We start from the raw sequence: 21,737 nt of genomic DNA, 5'->3' as shown, positions 1-21,737 counted from the left end.
GAGAGAGAGAGAGAGAGAGAGAAATAGGCTACCCGGAGAGAGGGAGAAAGAGTGAGAAGAAGAGAAGTGGCCATTTAAACACACACAATAAGTTGGATTTTTCTGGAAGAGCACCGTGCGATGTTGGAACACTCGTCGGATCTAGCCCTGGTGCAGAGCTTGTATGTTAACAGCATGCGCTGTCCCCCCTCTGCCTCCGCCGCTGGTGTCCCCGTCAGGAATGAGGACCTAGGATCTCTGAGGTACGTCCGTCGGGTTGGTTGGATGTTGGATTGGCCCCTAGTTCATTCAGAAGGAATCGGATCTAAACTGGCTGGCTTTTGTTGTAGCTGTGGTTGTAGTTGGAGCTATACTCAGTGATTGTAATGCTTCTTTGTTCCTGTGGTGGTGGATAATGGCTATTGTTATAGGATGGATTCATTGTTTGCAGTATTCATTCCCATTCCATGGTGGGTTAGGGTAGATTTATGATGTGAATGTTTTTCACTGAAAGAAAAAGAGACACAATGTAACTTGTGATCTGGGGGAAAATCTCCCCTCCTGCCCGAAAATCCATCTTTAAGAAACAGACAGACCTGATCAGGACGCATCAATTAGTCCTATTGATTGAAGTTATCATCAAATCAATTGTGTAAAAAAAAACATATTATCTGATTTAAAAACCAAAGAATTGTGTATTCAATACTAATGTATTAACAGCATCTAAATTAAAGGACGTCCCTTCTGAAGGTCAACGGTCACCCAGAAATGAAAATAAATGGAAGAAAAATAAATGGGTCGAAGGCAAAAATAGGTGCGACTCGTTCACAGTTAAAAACTGAAGAAATGGGGCTCTGTCAGTCAGGCTGCCGGTGACGCAAACAGAATTCCACCTCTTGAAAATGACAGAGGCCACTGGAAAGTACAGGGCATAGTTTCTGAGAACAAGTTCATCCATCCTGTCTCTAACGCCTCTAGTCAAAATCAGCATAAGCTCTGAGCTATCTTCTGCAAGGCACAGGACAATTTACATTAGCCAATAAGGAATTTGCATAAGCCAGTACCACAAACCTAAACTCAAACTACTCTGATAAGGTTTGTGTTAACCAACGTTACAGCCAGGCTACGACGCTGTGCATTTCTTTTCAGATTAGATTACAAAATTGAGTCATACTCATATCCTCTCCTTCTCCATTTTGAGAGCGCCAGCTTCAGTTGTTTGCCATTCTGCAAATGCTTTCAGAGCTAAGAGAAAGTATGTCAGTCATGCAGGCAGGCAGGCAGTAAGTTTATGGCGACATATACAAACAGACGTGACATAACCCATTTGGGTCGCTCTGTGCAGTTGGCCTATTTTTACTTGACCCGCTCCACCATTGGTTTAGAAGAGGTGCAAATCAAATGCTGGATGAATTGATTCGTAGGGGCTAGGAATAGTCCGGATCGTCCCACATTACAGAGGGATACAATAGAAAAGATGTAAACAAGGAATGCATGGTATGTGTAGGGATTACAATAGGATTATCATAGTAATCATCTGATGGATTAAACATGGGAGGCTAGCACTGAGAGAGGCGGCAACATACTTCCATTGCAACAATAAAACAGTATTTATTTTAATATCTCTGCACAATATGTTCCCTTTATGCCCACAGTAGGCTGCCCAGCAGATCTCCCATGTCAGACTTGACTATATTTAGTACATTTTAGTCATTTTGCAGACACTCTTATCCAGAACGACTTACAGGAGCAATTAGAGTTCAGTGCCTTGCTCAAGGGCACATCAACAGATTTTTTTCACCTAGTCGGCTCAGGGATTCGAAGCAGTGACCTTTTGGTTACTGGCTCAACTCTCTTAACCGCTGCAATATTCAGACTAACTCGTCGGATTCCACGAGACTACTGTTGAAATGTATCTTCTTTTCTTAATGACATTTTTGGAGATCTAATATTATTACTCACAATTATCTGTGTCCAGTATGAAGGAATTTAGAGCTAGTTTCACGAGCCTATGCTAACTAGTGTTAGCGCGATGACTGGAAGTCTATGGGTTTCTGCATATAGATACCCATAGACTTCCAGTCATTGCGCTAACGCTAGTTAGCATTGGCTTGCGAAGCTACCTCTAACTTCCTTCATACTGCACACAGAGACATAAAATGGTATCCACGAGTTCATCTGACTCTGGGGTAGTAGATAAATGACCTCATTACCAAAATCCCAAAGTATCCCTTTAAGGAAGTCTCAAGGTTTTGCTAACCTGAGTTAGAATACCTCATGATAAGCTGCAAACCATACTATTTACCAAGAGAGTTATCTATATTTTTCACAGCTGTCTATTTACCACCACAAACCGATGCTGACACTAAGACCGCACTCAACAAGTTGTAAAGGGCCACAATCAAACAAGAAAATGCACATCCAGAGGTGGCGCTCCAAGTGGCAAGTGATTGTATTGCAGAGAAACTGAAATCGGTCTTACCTCATTTTTACCAGTATGTCACCTGTGCAACTAGAGGCGAAAAACCTCTAGATCACCTTATAATCACGTTCAATACGGAAGTGGTCCAATGAAGCAAATGCTACGCTACAAGACTGTTTTGCTAGCACAGACTGGAATATGTTCAGAGATTCATCAGATAACATTGAGGAGTTTACCACATCAGTCACCAGCTTCATTAATAAGTACATCGATGATGTTGTCCCCACAGTGACCATATGTACATATCCCAAACAGAAGCCATGGTTTACAGGCAACCAAAAGCTGCGCTAAAGGCTTGACCTGCCGCTTTCAAGGAGCGGAACACTAATCCGGATGCTTATAAGAAATCCCGCTACGACCTCCGATGAGCCAACCAACAGTCAAAACGTCAATACAGGACTAAGATTGAATCCTACTACGCCGGCTCTGACGCTCGGCGGATGTGGTAGGGCTTGCAAACTATCACAGATTACAAAGGGAAACACAGCCGTGAGCTGCCCAATGAAGCGAGCCTACCAGACGAGCTAAATTCCTTCTATGCACGCTTCGAGGCAAGCAACACGGAACCATTCATAAGAGTACCAGCTGTTCTGGGCAACAATGTAAACATTCACAAGGCCGCGGGGCAAGATGGATTACCAGGACATGCGCTGACCAGCTGGCAAGTGTCTTCACTGACATTTTCAACTTCTCCCTGACCCAGTCTGTAATACTTACATGTTTCAAGCAGACCACCATAGTCCTTGTGCCCAAGAACGCCAAGGTAACCTGTCTAAATGACTATCGAGCTGTAGCACTCACATCTGTAGCCATAAAATGCTTTGAAAGGCTGGTTATGGCTCACATCAACACCATCATCCTGCACACCCTGGACCAACTTGAACTCGCATACCCCCCTAACAGATCCACAGATCTCTATTGCACTCCACACTGCCGTCTCCCACCTGGACAAGAGGAACACCTATGTGAGAATGTTGTTCATTGACTACAGCTCAGCATTCAATATCATAGTGCCCTCCAAGCTCATCACTAAGCTCAGGACCCTGGGACTGACCACCTCCCTCTGCAGCTGGATCCTCTACTTCCTGATGGGCTGCCCCCAGGTGGTGAGGGTAGGCAACAACACATCTGCCACGCTGATCCTCAACACGGGGGGGCCCTCAGGGGGCACGACAACAACTCTTTCCCCTCAGAAGGCTGAAAATATTCAGCATGGGCCCTCAGATTCTCAAAATGTTCTACAGCTGCGCCATTAAGTACATCTTGACTGGCTGCATCACCGCTTAGTATGGAAATTGTTTGACATCCAACCGCAAGGTGCTACAGAGGGTAGTGCGTATGGTCCAGTACATCACCGGGGCAAAGCTCCGTGCTATCCAGGACCTCTATACCAGAAGCTGTCAGAGGAAGGCACAAAAACCTTTCAAAGATTCCAGCCACCGAAGTCATAGACTATTCCCTCTGCTACCGCACGGCAAGTGGTACAGATGCACCAAGTCTGGAACCAACAGGACCCTGAACAGCTTCTACCCCCAAGCCATATGACTGCTAAATAGTTAGTCTAGGTAGCTATTGGTTAACTATTTAACTATCTGCATTGACCCTTTTTGCACTAACTAACGCTGCTGCTACTGTTTATAATCCATCCGGTTGCCTAGTCACTTAATTCCTACCTTTATGTACATACAGTATTTAACTCAATTGCCTCAGGCTACCAGTACTGAGTCGATGTGCAGGGGTACAAGGTAATTGGGTACATAGCCAAGTTATCGTTACTCATTGTGTATTTATTCCTCGTGTTATAATTTTTCCATAACATCTCCCTTTTTTCTCTCTGTATTGTTGGGAAGGGCCCGTAAGTAAGCATTTCACTGTTAGTTTACACATGTTGTTTATGAAGCATGTGACAAATACAATTTGATTAGATGTATTTGATAATGGTCGATAGGCTGTGTATGTGCCTGCCTGAATGTAACGTACAGTATATGGTACAATAGGTCACATGGTCATATGTACAGTTGAAGTCGGAAGTTTACATACATTTAGGTTGGAGTCATTAAAATTCTTTTTTCAACCACTCCACAAATTTCTTGTCAACAAACTATAGTTTTGGCAAGTCGGTTAGGACATCTACTTCGTGCATGACACAAGTAATTTTCCAACAATTGTTTACAGACAGATTATTTCACTTAGAATTCACTGTATCACAATTCCAGTGGGTCAGAAGTTTACATACACTAAGTTGACTGTGCCTTTAAACAGCTTGGAAAATTTCAGAAAATGATGTCATTGCTTTCGAAACTTCTGATAGGCTAATTGACACCATTTGAGTCAATTGGAGGTGCAGCTGTGGATGTATTTCAAGGCCTACCTTCAAAACTCAGTGCCTGTTTGCTTGACATCATGGAAATCTAAAGAAATATGCCAAGACCGCAGAAAAAAATTGTAGACCCCCACAAGTCTGGTTAATCCTTGGGAGCAATTTCCAAACACCTTAAAGTACCACGTTCATCTGTACAAGCAATAGTACGCAAGTATAAACACCATGGGACCACACAGCCGTCATACATACCGCTCAGGAAAGAGACGCGTACTGTTTCTTAGAGATTAACGTACTTCGGTTTGAAAAGTGCAAATCAATCCCAGAACAACAGCAAAGGACCTTGTGAAGATGCTGGAGGAAACAGGTACAAAATTATCTATATCCACAGTAAAATGAGTCCAATATTGACATAACCTGAAAGGCCGCTCAGGAAGGAAGAAGCCACTGCTCCAAAACCACCATAAAAAAGCCAGACTACGGTTAGTAACTGCACATGGGGACAGAGTTCTTACTTTTTGGAGAAATGTCCTCTGGTCTGATGAAACAAAAATAGAACTATTTGGCCATAATGACCATCGTTATGTTTGGAGGAAAAAGGGGGATGCTTGCAAGCTGAAGAACACCATCCCAACCGTGAAGCACGGGGGTGGCAACATCATGTTGGGGGGGTGCTTTGCTGCAGGACAGACTGGTGCACTTCACAAAATAGATGGCATCATGAGAAAGGAAAATGATGTGGATGTATTGAAGCAACATCTCAAGACATCAGTCACAAAGTTAAAGCTTGGTCGCAAATGGGTCTTGCAATTGGACAATGACCCCAAGCATACTTCCAAAGTTGTGGCAAAATGGCTTAAGGACAACAAAGTCATGGTATTGGAGTGGCCATCACAAAGCCCTGACCTCAACCCTATAGAAGATTTGTGGGCCGAACTGAAAAAGCATGTGAGAGCAAGGAGGCCTACAAACCTGACTCAGTTACACCAGCTCTGTCAGGGGGAATGGGCCAAAATTCACCCAACTTATTGTGGGAAGCTTGTTGAAGGCTAGGCGAAACGTTTGACCCAAGTTAAACAATTTAAAGGCAATGCTACCAAATACTAATTGAGTGTATGTAAACTTCTGACCCACTAGGAATGTGATGGAAGAAATAAAAGCTGAAATAAATCATTCTCTCTACTATTATTTTGACATTTCACATTATTAAAATAAAGTGGTGATCCTAACTGACCTAAGACAGGGGATTTTAACTAGGATTAAATGTCAGGAATTGTGACAAACTGAGTTTAAATGTATTTGGCTAAGGTGTATGTAAACTTTCGACTTCAACTGTATGTAGGCGATGCATAGCAAAGCTCTTTTAAACTCTGCATTAACATAAACACAAACAGCAGTGTAGTCTGCCTTGAAAATTGCTATGGATACAGAATTAACTGGGGTTTCATAAATGGGATATTCCTTTATCAGTGCGACTGAGTCACTCCCAATATTATTTTAGGGGGGATGTGAATGTGAAGCTGCTGCGAACGCTATAATGAACAATTCCTGTCCAGTTGATGAGGCTACCAAACTCTCTCTGCTCCGGGTTGTATTCATTAGGCCACAACATACCAAAACATCTTGCAACAGCAAACCAAAACGAGTGTTTCTTATTAGGCAAGTTCAGGTAGCCCCTCCCGCCATCTGTGATTCAGTACATTTTCTTCCGTTTGGTGCCTAATGAATACACCCCTGCTCTGCACTGTTCTGCTCTGGTACAACCAGTACTTGACAACCGTGGTTTCAGCCCCCCTCGGAGTGGGTTTCATATAGGAAGACCTCGCCTGGCAAGTCCAGTTCAACAAAGAAAGACAGGCTCCTCCCCCCCAGGAAAACACCAGCAAAATCACAAAAGGGGAACATGAACTGTGACCTCTATAGAAGCAAAGTGTACATCCTAAATGGCACCATATTCCCTATGTAGTGCACTACTTTTGACCAGGACCCATAGACCCTATTCCCTATGTAGTGCACTTCTTTTGACCAGGACCCATAGACCCTATTCCCTATGTAGTGCACTACTTTGACCAGGGCCCCTACTTTGTAGGGAATAGGTTGCCATTTGGGATGTAGCCAAAGACTCAGGATGCCCGGCATTTTTACAATTTTAATGATCTTAATCACTTGGTTTTCTTCCTGGCCTATACTCACAAAGAGTCTCAGAGTAGAAGTGCAGCGCTGATCAGTTTTGCCTTTCATATCATAATGAATATGATTTTTGGACAGGGAGGGACCTGATCCTAGATCAGCACTTCTACTCTGAATACTGGCCCAGATACTAATAGGAAAGGACTGGACTCGGAGTCGAGTGGCTCAACCTACAATCTGGAGCAATTCATTCGAATTATTGGCGAGAGGATTATAGAATGAGAATTTCCTATAGCTACTTGATTGGTTCAGTAATAGCGAAGTGCTTGGGCTAAGGACTCCTCGGGGAATGGGTTTGCCATATAGCCTATACTCTCTAACCTCTCTCACAAATGGTATTGTGTCTGTAGTCAAGGTTCAAGGAAGGGGTTTGGATTGCTATATACTTTTCCTTTCTCTGATAATATTTTACCTCTGTTACAAAATGTAAATTGCTTTCTGCTATCATCTGTCTTAGGTCTGTACTAGTCTAGCCAGGGAATGTGGGGGTCTTCATGTCCTTGGATCAACACCTGCCATATTTCCCAAACACATAATTTAGGTCAGATTGAGAGCCATGGTGGGTTGGTGTGAGTGAAGACACTTGTGTAGCCTAATTTAAATAGACTGACAAAAAATAGTCAAACACGTTGTGGATTCTGTGAAAGTGTAAACCAAGATGACTGGACTAGCCTAGCCTACATTATTTTTACATACTTGACATGGAATGGAAGTAGCCACGCCTCTCCAGCTATCCATTTCTGCAGTCGCTTTGACAGTGAGGGGATTCGATTAACCTGGTCCGGGTAAGCGTGTTTTGCACCGGGTGAAAATTGATTGGATTCGTTTTGGAACTGGGCTGCCTCCATTTCAAAGTCCCCTTAAAACAAAAGGGAAGTAAATAGGCATGTGGAGTAATGCGTAGGATTATGTGTGTTCACATGCAAAAGTGATTACTTTTAATAAAAACGGTTTGTCTGGATTCCCAATGAAAACTAGTTAGAAAATGCTATCATATTTTATGGTAAAGAGATGTATGTTTCTGATATTGTTCGATTTGAGAGGGCGCTCCTCCATCGCCGTTTTTGCCCGTTCACGTCATGGTCCACAGAACGGGGCCCCGCGGTTCATCATAATCAAATCCGCCCAGTTGCGCGCCTGTAGTTTATTTCAACAGGGGATTGCAGAAGAAATTAGCTGGGGATTGCAGAATACGAATGTCAACCGACTGATGATTAGTATTCGCATGCTGCTGCTCTGAGTAGAAGGCTAGAATAAGCCCCCCTCCCTGCACTTGTCCCGCTGCGTTTTGTGGTCGCGCAGAGTTGAATCTCGAGGCGATTTCACTCACTTTCATTGTTGACTACAGCGTGGTGGGTTCTGGTTGTAGCTCGTGAAAATGACTTCGACATACAGTGGTCTGGATTTTCATCCGGATAGGATGGTAGAAAGCCGGTTGATGATGAGCTCGGAAGATACAACGTAAGTAACTGTTTATTAGATTCTAATAACCGACATTTTAAATATTTCGTGTTGCATTAATTGCCTATAATAAACTAACCGCCACAAAGTGCATTCAACGCACTGTTAATTTTACGAGAATTCACCGACATGTCTGAGTAACATAACAAGTGAAATGGGTAGCTAGCTAGCTAGCTAGCTGTAAAAAAATGTTTACTTCTTGGCTAAGGAAATGCTAGTGAAGTGACATGTGCTTCCGGAGTTAACATGTTCCAGACATTATCGGACTAGGTAGTCGTCATTCTAAAGTGTTTTTAACATAGCCAGTTAGAAAGAATTGCTTGTGTGTTTCGGTGTCGTTACTGTGAGAGCGCGAGAAAAACCAGCACACGCGGCAGCCGCCCTTTTGATTTTTTTTCATGCCGCTTGCTTGAGCGGATAGAGAGGAACAGAGGGCAGCAACGGAGTCTTCTGTTCAGTAACAGGTAGGCCATGATAGAAAATGGCTCAAAACAAACACGAAATTCTACCCTATTGCAACGATTTTGATATCAAGTCGATGTATTGCATAATTCGCTATAATGTAACGTTATTCTTTCTTTTTCACGAGACAGTAAATGCATTTATACTCGATGTTTCACGAGGGGCAGGCAACTAACTACGTTTCTTTTGTAGCGAGTAGCGACCGTAGTTCCCCGTTAGCAATCGATTTCCCGTAATGGAGGTTCATGTTGGGTGCCTTGCGGAACACACGTGGTACATTATTGAGCAATTTTAATGGACATCTTGTGACTGCCGAAATAGATTGTTAGCAAAGGAAGCCAGTCAACAGCACACATACATGTTGTTTTAGAAATGCCCGGAGGCTAATTGGGCTTACCATGACTGGATTTCAACTCTCAGCCATATAAAGGGTATACAGCACAAGGCTGTGCGTTGCTCAGGGAGAGTACACTCTGAAACCCCCCTCCCCTAGTTAGCTCTAGAAATGGGCTTGGCCCTGTAACGTTCATGAAACGTAACATATTTAGCTACATAGCTAGCTACATACTTAAACATGTTTACAGCAGCTCCCGTAGCCCGATATTGATTATTAAATGGGCCGATAAATGGATTTGCAGTAAAACACGGTGAATGACAAATAGCCTGTGATTTCCTGCTAGACGAGAACACACTGGAAGCATTAAGCGAGAGAGGGAATCCATTTTTTTGTTGTTGTATCTACTACAAATAGGTTTGTCATAATCCTCATGGGAACTCTTTCGACCTCTAACCTGTCCAGCGCACATCTGTTGTTGTATGATGGATTTCTGAAGGATGTTACTGTCATCCCTGCCAATCACTCACTAGGTCAACATCATACAGCAAGTATGCTGTAGTAACTACATGCATTTGAAATACACACACACAGACACAGGAAAAAAAGGTGACCTAAACAAGAAATGATTAAGTGAGGTTAAAGATCATCATGGTTGTCATGGTTACCTGGCACTTGCATGATTGTGGCTCTAAAGCCTAGCAGAACAGTGGTCTGGGACTATAGAAATTAAAGGAATCTCATTTCTTGGCTTTGGACCCACACACAGGTGATGCAATCTCAACCCAACTCATCTGTGTTCTGTGATTTGATTGAGCCTCTGATAAAGGACAGTGATATGGTGAATATCTGGGCTTAAGTGTGATCCTTTGGCAGCGAACACTGACATGGGAAGTATCACAAATGGTGCCATTTTCCCTATATAGTGCACTACTTTTTACACTATGGGTCCTGGTCCAAAAGTAGTGCACTATATAGGGAATAGGGTGGCATTTGGGACACAGTGTGTTATCTGGGCTAAGCTACATTTGATGGTGCTGTGATCCCATTGTTGTGGACTCTGACCAATTTTTTTTGACTGCTATGAAAAGTATACATAAACTCTCTAGGTAAATAGTATGGTCTACAGCTTGTCATGAGGTATTAAACTCAGGCGAGTAGAACCTTGAGCCTTCCTTTTAATATTAGAGATCAAGCACCAGTTAACAAAGAGACACACCCCTGCCCCCTTTCTTGACGCTGTCATGCGGTCTTGAAGATGCATAAGAAACAGCTAGGTGTATATTGTCCTTGTTCAGCCACAACTCCGAGGAACATAGGATATTCCATTTCTTCAGGCCCCGTTGTTAGAATAGTCTCGGACAGAGGGTAGAGGCAGATCATTTATTTTCCAATGTAGTTTAGTCAGGGTGCCCGCACGTTGGCATCTTAAGCAGACTCTTCAGAGTCTCTGGAATTGTGGCCTTGTCCGGGGTGAGCAGTATGTCCTGCGCAGCCGAAACGTTGAAGTAGAATCTTCATCCAAATCCAGGTTAGTGGTCTCTGTTCTGATGTTCAGAAGCTTTTTTCAGTCATATGAAACGATGGTGGAAACATTATGCACAAAAGTTTATCGGCACAAATAAACGCACAAAATTGCAGAATTGGCCAGGAGCCCGCAAATCAACAGCTATCCATTGCAGCTCCATTCTATACCATACCAAAAATGCCAAAGGAACCTGTCTATATGACTATTGCCCATCTCCCACCCGGACAAGAGGAACACCTATGTGAGAATGCTGTAACTGGATCCTGGACTTCCTGACGTGCTGCCCCTTGGTGGTGAGGGAAGTCAACAACACATCCGCCATGCTGACCCTCAACACGGGGGCCCCTCAAGGGTGTGTGGTTAGTCCCCTCAGTGCTCCCTGGTCACTCACGACTGTGTGGCTGCGGCTGACTCCCAACATTACGTTTTCTGACGACAAGACGTTGGTAGGCCTGATCACCTACGATGATTAGACAGCTTATAGGGAGGGAGTCAGAGACCTGGCAGTGTGGTGCCTGGACAACCTCTCCCTCAACTTCAGCAAGACAAAAAGGAGCTGATCCTGGGCTACAGGAAACAGAGGGCCGAGCATGCCACCATTCACATCAACGGGGCTGTGGTGGATTGGGTAAAGGCTCTTGTCCACATCACTATGGTTCTATTATGATCCAGACACACCAAGACAGTTGGGAAGAGGATATGATAATGCCTCTTTCTCCTCCTAGAGGCAGAAAAGATTTGACAAGGGCCCTCAGATCCTCACATTTTTACAGCGGCGCCATTTTGAGAGCTACTTGATTGACCGCTTCATTGCTTGGAATGGCAACTGCTTGGCATCTGACAGCAAGGCGCTACAGAGGCCCAGTCCATCGCTGAGGCCAAGCTCCCTGCTATCCAGGACGTCTATACCAAGGCGGTGTCAGAGGAAGGCCGTAATATTTGTATTTCTTAATTCCTTTACTTTAGATTTGTCTATTGCTAGGTATTACTGCACTGTTGGAGCTAGAAACACAAGCATTTCGCTGCACCCGCAATAACATTTGCACCCGCAATAACATTTGCTAAACGTGTATGTGACAAATCAAATTTCATTTAGTCGACTCACCGATTTTGTTGGGTCAATGTTTTGACCCGTCTTGATTGACGCCTGTCTCAGTGGCCTAATCCATTGTGAATGCCGCTTGGATGGCACAACAGCATCACCTCACCAGTAGTACATTTACCGTTAATTCCCATAATTTTGAATCTAGAATTTGTTTACTGTAATTTCTGTTAATGCATTCATATTATTTGTCTTTTACAGTTTTTGTTGTCTTAGTGGACACACAACCTAGGCTACACTTGTTCTATTTACGAGTTGTCAATTTATTGTGTTTGGAGCATTCCTGTCAATGTTGAGTAAGGATGTTGGCCTGATTATGCATAGAAGTGGCCTGCATGCAAATGTTGGCTTATAAACGTGCCCATTTGGGGATCTGATAGTATTGCTGATTGTCTTAACTCACCACCACTAATGAGCTGTGTAGCTTCTCAAACTAAATGTTTTCTTCACCTGAAATGGCAAGTAAACCAAGTCTGTTTTTACGCCCTTTGAAAATACTTCCTCAATGTAGCTTATTTGAAAAGATCATTCCAGCCCTCTCCTTTTCGATAACAACTCAGTGTGAAGAAGAAAAAAGAAGTAAAATGCTGATCCAGTTGAAACTTCCCAAAATAGGCCTAGGGGGATTTTATATATATATATATATATAATAATGTTGCAAGTTTGTTAGTGCACGCTTCTGGCTGGGTGAAGATGATTGTTGATACACAATGTTTCAAGTTCCTTGCAGACACGCCATGAGTTGCCAATGTGACAATTTTTTTTATCAGGATATTTTCCAGCTGCAGTGCTTTTATTTGTTGGCTTTATGTAGGCAATTCTTTTTACATGTTTGGTGATGGCAATAGAAGTTACTTTTAGATTTGTATAATTTTTATTTAGATGAAGCTAATAACTGGCACGCAGGTTGGTTAAAAACAGTGACACAAATTGGCACTCCAAATGGAAAGGGTTGCGGACCCCTGGTGTATCCTATTACCGGCAACTTCGTGAGCAGCAGCGGGAGGAGATTCGGGAACAGGTTTTTTCCTGCTTGTTAGGCTATCTTGATCTCTAGCTCCCTCTTGAGTTATTTGTCTTAATTATTTAATCACAGTGTGCTTAGTGTCAGACAAGCCCAGTAGCCTACAAATAGTTGATATCTTTAAAACACAGGCTGTGTCCTAATAGTGGAAAAATACACATTGTAAAATTTCTACCTGTAGATTGGTCAAAAGAACACACGACTCTTGGTCAACAAAGATTTGTTTTCTTCCGGGGACTGGCCTAGGTTCCAGCCAACAAAATCCGACTGTTCTCTCTGTTACCACACGGCAAGCAGTACCTATTAAACAAGTCTGGAACCAACAGAACCTGAACAGCTTCTTATGGCAACTGCTTGGCATCCAACAAAAATATAAACTTAACAATTTCAAAGATATTACTGAGGAACAGTTCATATAAGGAAATTGGTCAATTTGAAATTAATTGAGCCATAATCTATGGATTTCACGACCGGGCAGGGTTACAGCCATGGGTGGGCGTAGGAGGGCGTAGGCCCACCCACTGGGGTCCAGGCCCAGCCAATCAGAATGTGTTTTTCTCCACCAAGGGGCATTTTTACTGACAGAAATACTCCTCAGCACTCCCCCTCCCCTCAGACAATCCTGCATATGAAGAAGCCGGATGTAGAGGTCCTGGGTTGGCGTGGACACATGGTCTGGGGTTGTGAGGCCAATTGGAGTCTAAAACGACGTAGGCGGCTTATGATTGAGAAATTAACATAAAATTCTCCAGCAACAGCTCTGGTGAATATCCCTTCAGTCAAATGCCAATTGCACGCTCTCGCAATTTGAAACATCGGTGGCATTTTGTTGTGACAAAACTGCACATTTTTGTGGACTTTTATTGTCCCCTGCACAAGGTGCACCTGTGTAATGACCATGCTGTTTAATCAGCTTCTTGATATGCCACACCTGTCAGGTGGATGGATTATCTTGGCAAAGGAGAAATGCTCACTAACAGATTTGTTCACAAAATTTGAGAGAAATAAGCTTTTTGTGCATTAGAAAAATGTCTATTTTATTTCAGTTCACGAAACATGGTCCCAACACTTTACATGTTGCATTTATATTTTTGTCGGGTGTAGTTAGCCCAGGTAGGTGTTTGGTTATCTATCTGCATTTACCCTTTTTTTGCACTAACTGTTTTGACTTGTCACTTGTTTATCTATCCTGGTACCTTTTTAGTCAATTACCTCGTACCCCTGCACATCTACTCGGTACTGGTACCCTGCGTACAGTACCAGCCAAGTTTGGACACCTACTAATTCAAGGGTTTTTCTTTCTTTACTATTTCCTACATTGTGGAATAATAGTGAAGACCTAAACTATGAAATAACACATGGAATCATGTAGTAACCAAAAAATGCGTTGAGCAAAATATATTTGAGATTCTTTAAAGTAGCCACCCACACTTTGCCTTGATGACAGCTTTGCACACTCTTGGCATTCTCTCAATCAGCTTCATGAGGTAGTCACCTGGAATGCATTTAAATTCATTTGTGGAATGTCTTTCTTTAATGCGTTTGAGCCAATCCGTTATGTTGTAAAAGGTAGGGGTGGTATACAGAAGAGAGCCCTATTTGGTAAAAGGCCAAGTTAATTTTATGGCAAGAACAGCTCAAAATAAGCAAAGAGCAATGACAGTCCTGTCCTGTGGCGCTCATGAGAGCCAGTTTCATCATAGCGCTTGATGGTTTTTGCGACTGCACTTGAAGAAACTTTAAAAGTTTTCCGTGTTGACTGACCTTCGTGTCTTAAAGTAATGATGGACTGTCGTTTCTCTTTGCTTATTTGAGCTGTTCTTGCCATAATATGGACTTGGTATTTTACCAAATAGGGCATTTTTGGATGCTGATTTACATTGCATTCCACGAGGAAACTGTGTGGCAGGCTGACCACCTGTTACGCGTGCAGCAAGGAGCCACGGTAAGTTGCTAGCTAGCATTAAACTTATCTTACAAAAAAACAATCAATCTTCACATAATCACTAGTTAACTACACATGGTTGATTTAATATTACTAGGTTAACTACCTTGTCCTGCTTTGCATAAAATCAATGCGGTGCCTGTTAATTTATCATCGAATTACAGCCTACTTTGCCAAACGGGTGATGTTTTAACAAAAGCACGTTCACGATAAAAGCACAATCGTTGCACGAATGTACTTAAACAAACAATGCCTTTCTTAAAATCAATACACAAAGTATATATTTTTAAACCTGCATATTTAGTTAAAAGAAATTCATGTTAGCAGGCAATATTATTTAAGGAAATTGTCACTTCTCTTGCATTCATTGCACACGGAGTCAGGGTATATGCAGCAGATTGGGCCGCCTGGCTCGTTGCGAACTAATTTGCCAGAATTTTACAATTATGACAACATTGAAGGTTGTGCAATGTAACAGCAATATTTAGACTTAAGGTTGCCACCCATTTGATTAAAATACAGAACGTTTCTGTATTTCACTGAAAGAAGAAACATTTTGTTTGACAGAGTTTCCCGATTTGACCATATTAATGGCCAAAGGTTTGTATTTCTGTGTTTATTATAATTAAGTCTATGATTTGATAGAGCAGTCTGACTGAGCGGTGGTAGGCAGCAGCAGGCTCGTAAGCATTCATTCAAACAGCACTTTACTGCGTTGCCAGCAGCTCTTAGCAATGCGTGAAGCACAGCTCTGTTTATGACTTCAAGCATATCAACTCCAGAGATTAGGCTGGCAATACTAAAGTGCCTATTAGAACATCCAACAGTCAAAGGTATCTGAAATACAAATGGTATAGAGAGAAATAGTCGCCGCGTCATAATTCCTATAATAACTACAACCTAAAACTTCTTAACTGGGAATATCGAACCACCAGCTTTCATATGTTCTCATGTTCTGAGCAAGGAACTTAAACGCTAGCTTTTTTACATGGCACATACTGCGTTCTTCTCCAACACCGTTTTTGCATTATTTCAACCAAATTGAGCATGTTTCATTATTTATTTGAGACAAAATAGATTTTATTTTTGTATTAAGTTAAAAGTGTTCATTCAGTATTGTAATAGTCATTATTCCAAACTTTATATAATCAGTATCTGTTTTTTTGGTCCTCCAATCGGTATCGCCGTTGAAAAATCATAATCGGTCGACCTCTAATTCCAGGTGACTACCTCATGAAGCTGGTTGACAGAATGCCAAGTGTGTGCAAAGCTGTCAAGGCAAAGGGTGGCTACTCTGAAGAATCTCAAATATAAAATGTATTGATTTGTTTAACAATTGGTTACTATATGATTGTGTTATTTTATAGTTTTGATGTCTTCACTATTACTCTACAACGTAAAAATAAAGAAACCCTTGAATGAGTAGGTGGCAACTTTTGACTGGTACTGTATATAGCCACATTATCTTTACTCATTGTATTTATTACTTTATTTCTCTATTTTCTTTCTCTCTCCATTGTTGGGAAGGGCCTGTACGTAAGCATTTTACTCTTAGTCTACACCTGTTTACAAAGCATGTGACGAAAAAAAAATTGAGCTGGCTGTCTGTTGATCTTGTCAGTGTGGCCTCTTGGCACGGAGTCCTGGGGCTGACGGTGGTGGCCAGCTGTTCTCATAGTGTGTGTGTTCAAGAGAGAGAAAGGGGAGCCGTGCAGACAGATGTTGACGGCTGAGAGGACTCCATTCTGGCTTGTCACCTGTTCTGCTGCTACTGCTGTGGTGTTGGATATGCACCCTGTATCGAGGTTAAAAAAGTTGTCCGCTCTGGTCCAAAACCAGTTTGGCTGAAGATGTAGGCCTAGATAAAACGGTGTATGCTGTGGCCTACATTGACTTCAAACCGCTCTCCTGAGTTTTGTATGCTTAATTTTTGGTGGGGAAAAATATTGCGCAAGTGGTGTCCTGGCCCTAGCTGGTGCTCTATAGAGCATGGGGACAGGAAATTGAGCCTACTTTCACATTACATGCTCTGTGTTAGATTTGGAAATGGAAAACATTGAGACAGGAAGGTGTCTTGGATTCGACCAGTGCCAAGATAAATTGAAAAATCCCATTTGTATGGAAGTTGGAACATCCCCTATGGCACACACAAGTGGCACATTATGATATAGGAAGCTAAGCCTTGCTAATAAAATCTTGAAGATTGCAATGGCATGCACTTGATCTACCAGGTGACCATAGACTCATGGTACACAGCACATAGGATGAGTTAGCACTGTCTGTTGTCAAAGTTGAGTGAAATCGGCTGCCAGGCCAGTTGTTTATGATTGGGTGTACACAATGGAAAATGTTTTCCAGTGAAAATAAGAATTTCTTATTGGACAAGCCCAGGTAGTCCTTGTTCCTTCCTGTTTGTATTTTATTTATTTTTTAACAGCTCTGTGTAGTCCCCCACTGTTTCAGGCATTTGTGTTGGATAGGTTTCGGGAACCAGGGGAGTGTGTAGGCAGGTTGACCTTTCCCTCTTGGACAGTGGCCTAAGTGGAGCAGAAAGCTGCTAGCTAGCTGGTGACTGACAGTTTCAAGAAGCGCTGGAAGGAGCGCATAACTGTGATATACATGATATATAGGTGAACATTACATTTACATTTAAGTCATTTAGCAGACGCTCTTATCCAGAGCGACTTAACATATCGGAGTCGGGCGATATTAGCTAAAAATGCCAACGGTATCGGTCCGATGTCTAGTTGAACGCAGTTAAAAACCCGATGTCAAAGCTACCGTGCATACCTAATATAACGTAGGTACAGGACGTAATGACGGCGCACAAAATTTTGCGCTACATGTGCCACACAGCATTCCTAACCTAGCCCACAATGTCTGCTGTGTGGATAGAGCAGTCAACAAAGAGTTGTCTCGCTGAAATTATCTTAAAGGCGAAATCCATTAAAGCCAAAATAATAGAATTCGTTGCCCTTGACAATCAACCGCTCTCCGTCGTGGGCGATGTTGGCTTTCGCCGACTGGCCGAGCACCGGTACACACTACCAAGCGCGCTATTTTTCAGATATTGCCATACCGGAGTTACACAGTAATAGCGTCACTGCTATTAGCTTCACAACATGCATACTATGGAGTGACGTTTGGGGTCTTTCGGTGTCAAAGATAGTAGCACTGTCCAAGCTATAAAAAAATTAAAGTCAGCAAACACTGGCCACTAACGATGTGTTTACGGTACCGCGTTGGTAATGAAGCATTTGTTCAACCGCAACTTCTCGGGTAGCTAGCTTTAGCTTGGTACCTTGCTAGCACCAATACTACCAGCCTGAAAATAATGACCAGTAGAAACTGCAGTCATTTTCATTATTCTTAGCAATGATTTAGGAATCCTTGTAAGTATTGTTGTTTGCCTATTGAAATTGAACTTCAGTTCATGTATGTAAATAGCTAGCCAGCTACTTAAAAAAAGCTAAAGCTAACGTTATAAGCAGCCAGCTAGCTTCATCTGGCTAGTGAGGCTCGACCGTACCGGGTTATGTGTTGTGAAGCTAGACTTTGGTTAGCCTTCAAAATAAAAGTATGTCATTGACAGTGATGCAAATGAATACAAATAGTGTTATGCCATACTTTCTATTTTGAAAGCTAACCGCAAGTCCGCTATTGTGGCTAGCTTCACATAGATGGGTCCGACCACCATTTAATCAAATAAGAACTTATAAATTAGGGGTATTTTAGATGATGATACCTAGCTATATAGTTAGCTAGCTAACTATAACTACTGAAACCGATTTGTTGTTTTGCTATGTTTTTGGGGAAGAACATTGTGTGCATCCATGAGCTAGCTAGCTTTTTTTTAATGAACAGCACTGTAGGTGCGCGAAACAACTTTACCAGCATAGCATACGTATTGATGAATCGTTGTGATATGAAATACGAGTGACGGTGTAATGATTACTTTTAAAAATGAATGAACGTGTTAAATTATTTGACGTGCAGTCATATTCAGGTCCTGATTGGTCAACAAGCTTATTTGACACGTCAGTGTTATTTGGAATCTTTTTTGACCCGCAAAGACCCAAATGCCGTTCCATAGAAATCCTGGTTGAGAATGAAACGACTGAACAAATTAACAACGAAACAGCACAGCAAGTAAGTGAAAGAAATAGGTTTTGATTATGTTTTACTGGTAATGGGGACATGCGTAAATGGCAACAAAGTAACTTTTTTGGTGTGTGTGACGTTTATTTAACTAGGCAAGTCAGTTAAGAATATTCTTATTTACAATGACGGCCCGGGCGATGCTGGGCCAATTGTGTGCCGCCCTATGGGACTCCCAGGAACGGCCCTAATGTGATTCAGCCTGGATTCGAACCAGGGACTGTAGTGACACCTCTTACACTGAGATGCAGTGCCTTAGATCGTTGTGTGTGTTAACTATTTAACTGTACTAGAATGCTTAAAAGGCCGCTAAAATTAAGTGTCGGTATAGTTTTTTCCCGGTGTGCATAAAAACTGCATAAAAACTGCAGGGTAGGGTTCTTTTTCCTTTTTTAATCGTGCTATTAAGGGGCAGTATTAAACTGCCGTTTACTCTGGTCTTAACAGCTACAGTAGTATCTTATTTAACTTTTTATATTGAGTGCTTTTCTAAGCACCAGACTAGGAACCCCTGTTTTCCCTGGGTCTACCTTCAGTGTATTTGGGTCTCTAATATGCTGCTAGTTTTCCCCCTGAGGACCCATCGCTGCTAGCCTGGATCTCATAATTCAGTTTGGATCTAGGCTCCGACCCCGCTGTTGCTGCTCCTACCAACAAGCTTCTCTTGGCCTGATGCTGGATTTTGTATGCTAGCACAGCTGGATGACGTGTGACCAGACCACAGTTGATTTGGATCATCCTCAGCCAGATTCCTATTAAATTCTAGAGCATTCATTCACACCTGCTTTACTTTGAATCCTTATTCTCGAGACATTTTGAGTGTCTATTTTTTTTTTTTAATTCATGCATCCATTCACACCCTGACTCACCTCTAATTTGCATCCCCTCCTCCGGCTTTAATCACAGTCACCTGGGGACACTCGCTTATTCATTTCATTCCATTCATTCTTTAATTTTAATCCATAACCACGGTCACCAGGGACGCTCCATGAGATTTAAGAAGATAATGGAGTAGGTCTCGTCGTCAGGTCCTGGCTGCTTGTTGTTTAACATGGGGCTCTAGTCACAGCCTGTTAACATGGGGCTCTAGTCACAGCCTGTTAACATGGGGCTCTAGTCACAGCCTGTTAACATGGGGCTCTAGTCACAGCCTGTTAACATGGGGCTCTAGTCACAGCCTGTTAACATGGGGCTCTAGTCACAGCCTGTTAACATGGGGCTCTAGTCACAGCCTGTTAACATGGGGCTCTAGTCACAGCCTGTTAACATGGGGCTCTAGTCACAGCCTGTTAACATGGGGCTCTAGTCACAGCCTGTTAACATGGGGCTCTAGTCACAGCCTGTTAACATGGGGCTCTAGTCACAGCCTGTTAACATGGGGCTCTAGTCACAGCCTGTTAACATGGGGCTCTAGTCACAGCCTGTTAACATGGGGCTCTAGTCACAGCCTGTTAACATGGGGCTCTAGTCACAGCCTGTTAACATGGGGCTCTAGTCACAGCCTGTTAACATGGGGCTCTAGTCACAGCCTGTTAACATGGGGCTCTAGTCACAGCCTGTTAACATGGGGCTCTAGTCACAGCCTGTTAACATGGGGCTCTAGTCACAGCCTGTTAACATGGGGCTCTAGTCACAGCCTGTTAACATGGGGCTCTAGTCACAGCCTGTTAACATGGGGCTCTAGTCACAGCCTGTTAACATGGGGCTCTAGTCACAGCCTGTTAACATGGGGCTCTAGTCACAGCCTGTTAACATGGGGCTCTAGTCACAGCCTGTTAACATGGGGCTCTAGTCACAGCCTGTTAACATGGGGCTCTAGTCACAGCCTGTTAACATGGGGCTCTAGTCACAGCCTGTTAACATGGGGCTCTAGTCACAGCCTGTTAACATGGGGCTCTAGTCACAGCCTGTTAACATGGGGCTCTAGTCACAGCCTGTTAACATGGGGCTCTAGTCACAGCCTGTTAACATGGGGCTCTAGTCACAGCCTGTTAACATGGGGCTCTAGTCACAGCCTGTTAACATGGGGCTCTAGTCACAGCCTGTTAACATGGGGCTCTAGTCACAGCCTGTTAACATGGGGCTCTAGTCACAGCCTGTTAACATGGGGCTCTAGTCACAGCCTGTTAACATGGGGCTCTAGTCACAGCCTGATTGGACACATAACAATGAAAATGGGGCCATATTGAGGCAGAATTGGAGTTAATGCTGGGAGGATAACGTCTTTAATGGGGCCCTCATCAGAGCACTGATGTACTGATTATAGACCAGGACAACAGTCCTTTCAGCAGTCTGCAGCACCTTGTATGGAATTAAGACGAGATATCACAGACTGAAGAATGTGTGTGTTGCGCCTTGCTGTAGTGACTCGAGGTGCAGGCTGCCCTTCCTGTGTGTCGTCGTTTAATGTAATCGTTGTGGTTTACAGCCTTGTCGTGCTGGGGCTAACACACACACACACACACACACACACACACACGAAACCAACTGCTGCTATTTCTGTGTCGCTTGTTGTCATGTGCCTTGCTGGAGTGAGAGGTTGTGCATCTAACCAGTCTGAGGCGACACAGCCCTGTGACCTAACCTAAGGCCGTCTCCTACTGCCAAGTGACTCCTGAGGGAAGGGAGCATCAGTTATAACCCAACGAGGGAGAGCCTCTTGTTAACATGGCTATTTACATGGCTATTTAGCAACGCTGCATGATATCACAGGGTGTGGATAGGCCTATGAATTTTAAAACTTAATATATAT

General features: G+C 43.0%; 1 protein-coding gene across 17 annotated transcripts in view; it reads left to right on the top strand.

The window, feature by feature from the left end:
* LOC139584273 (CUGBP Elav-like family member 2) overlaps window positions 1-21,737 on the top strand; it is a 48,635-nt gene continuing 26,898 nt past the window's right edge. For 4 of the 17 annotated variants that reach the window (XM_071415918.1, XM_071415917.1, XM_071415913.1 and 1 more), the window contains exon 1: window positions 3-242. In XM_071415918.1, the coding sequence (XP_071272019.1) occupies window positions 121-242 (122 nt within the window). In that variant the 5' untranslated portion in view covers window positions 3-120. Of the gene's footprint in view, window positions 243-8,079; window positions 8,433-8,663; window positions 8,897-21,737 lie in introns of those variants that run through there. The other 13 variants (XM_071415916.1, XM_071415915.1, XM_071415911.1 and 10 more) reach the window with 9 other exon arrangements.

Source organism: Salvelinus alpinus, chromosome 9 (genome assembly GCF_045679555.1).
Source record: "Salvelinus alpinus chromosome 9, SLU_Salpinus.1, whole genome shotgun sequence".
NCBI lineage: Eukaryota > Metazoa > Chordata > Actinopteri > Salmoniformes > Salmonidae > Salvelinus > Salvelinus alpinus.
This window is presented reverse-complemented; position numbering and strand designations above follow the sequence as displayed.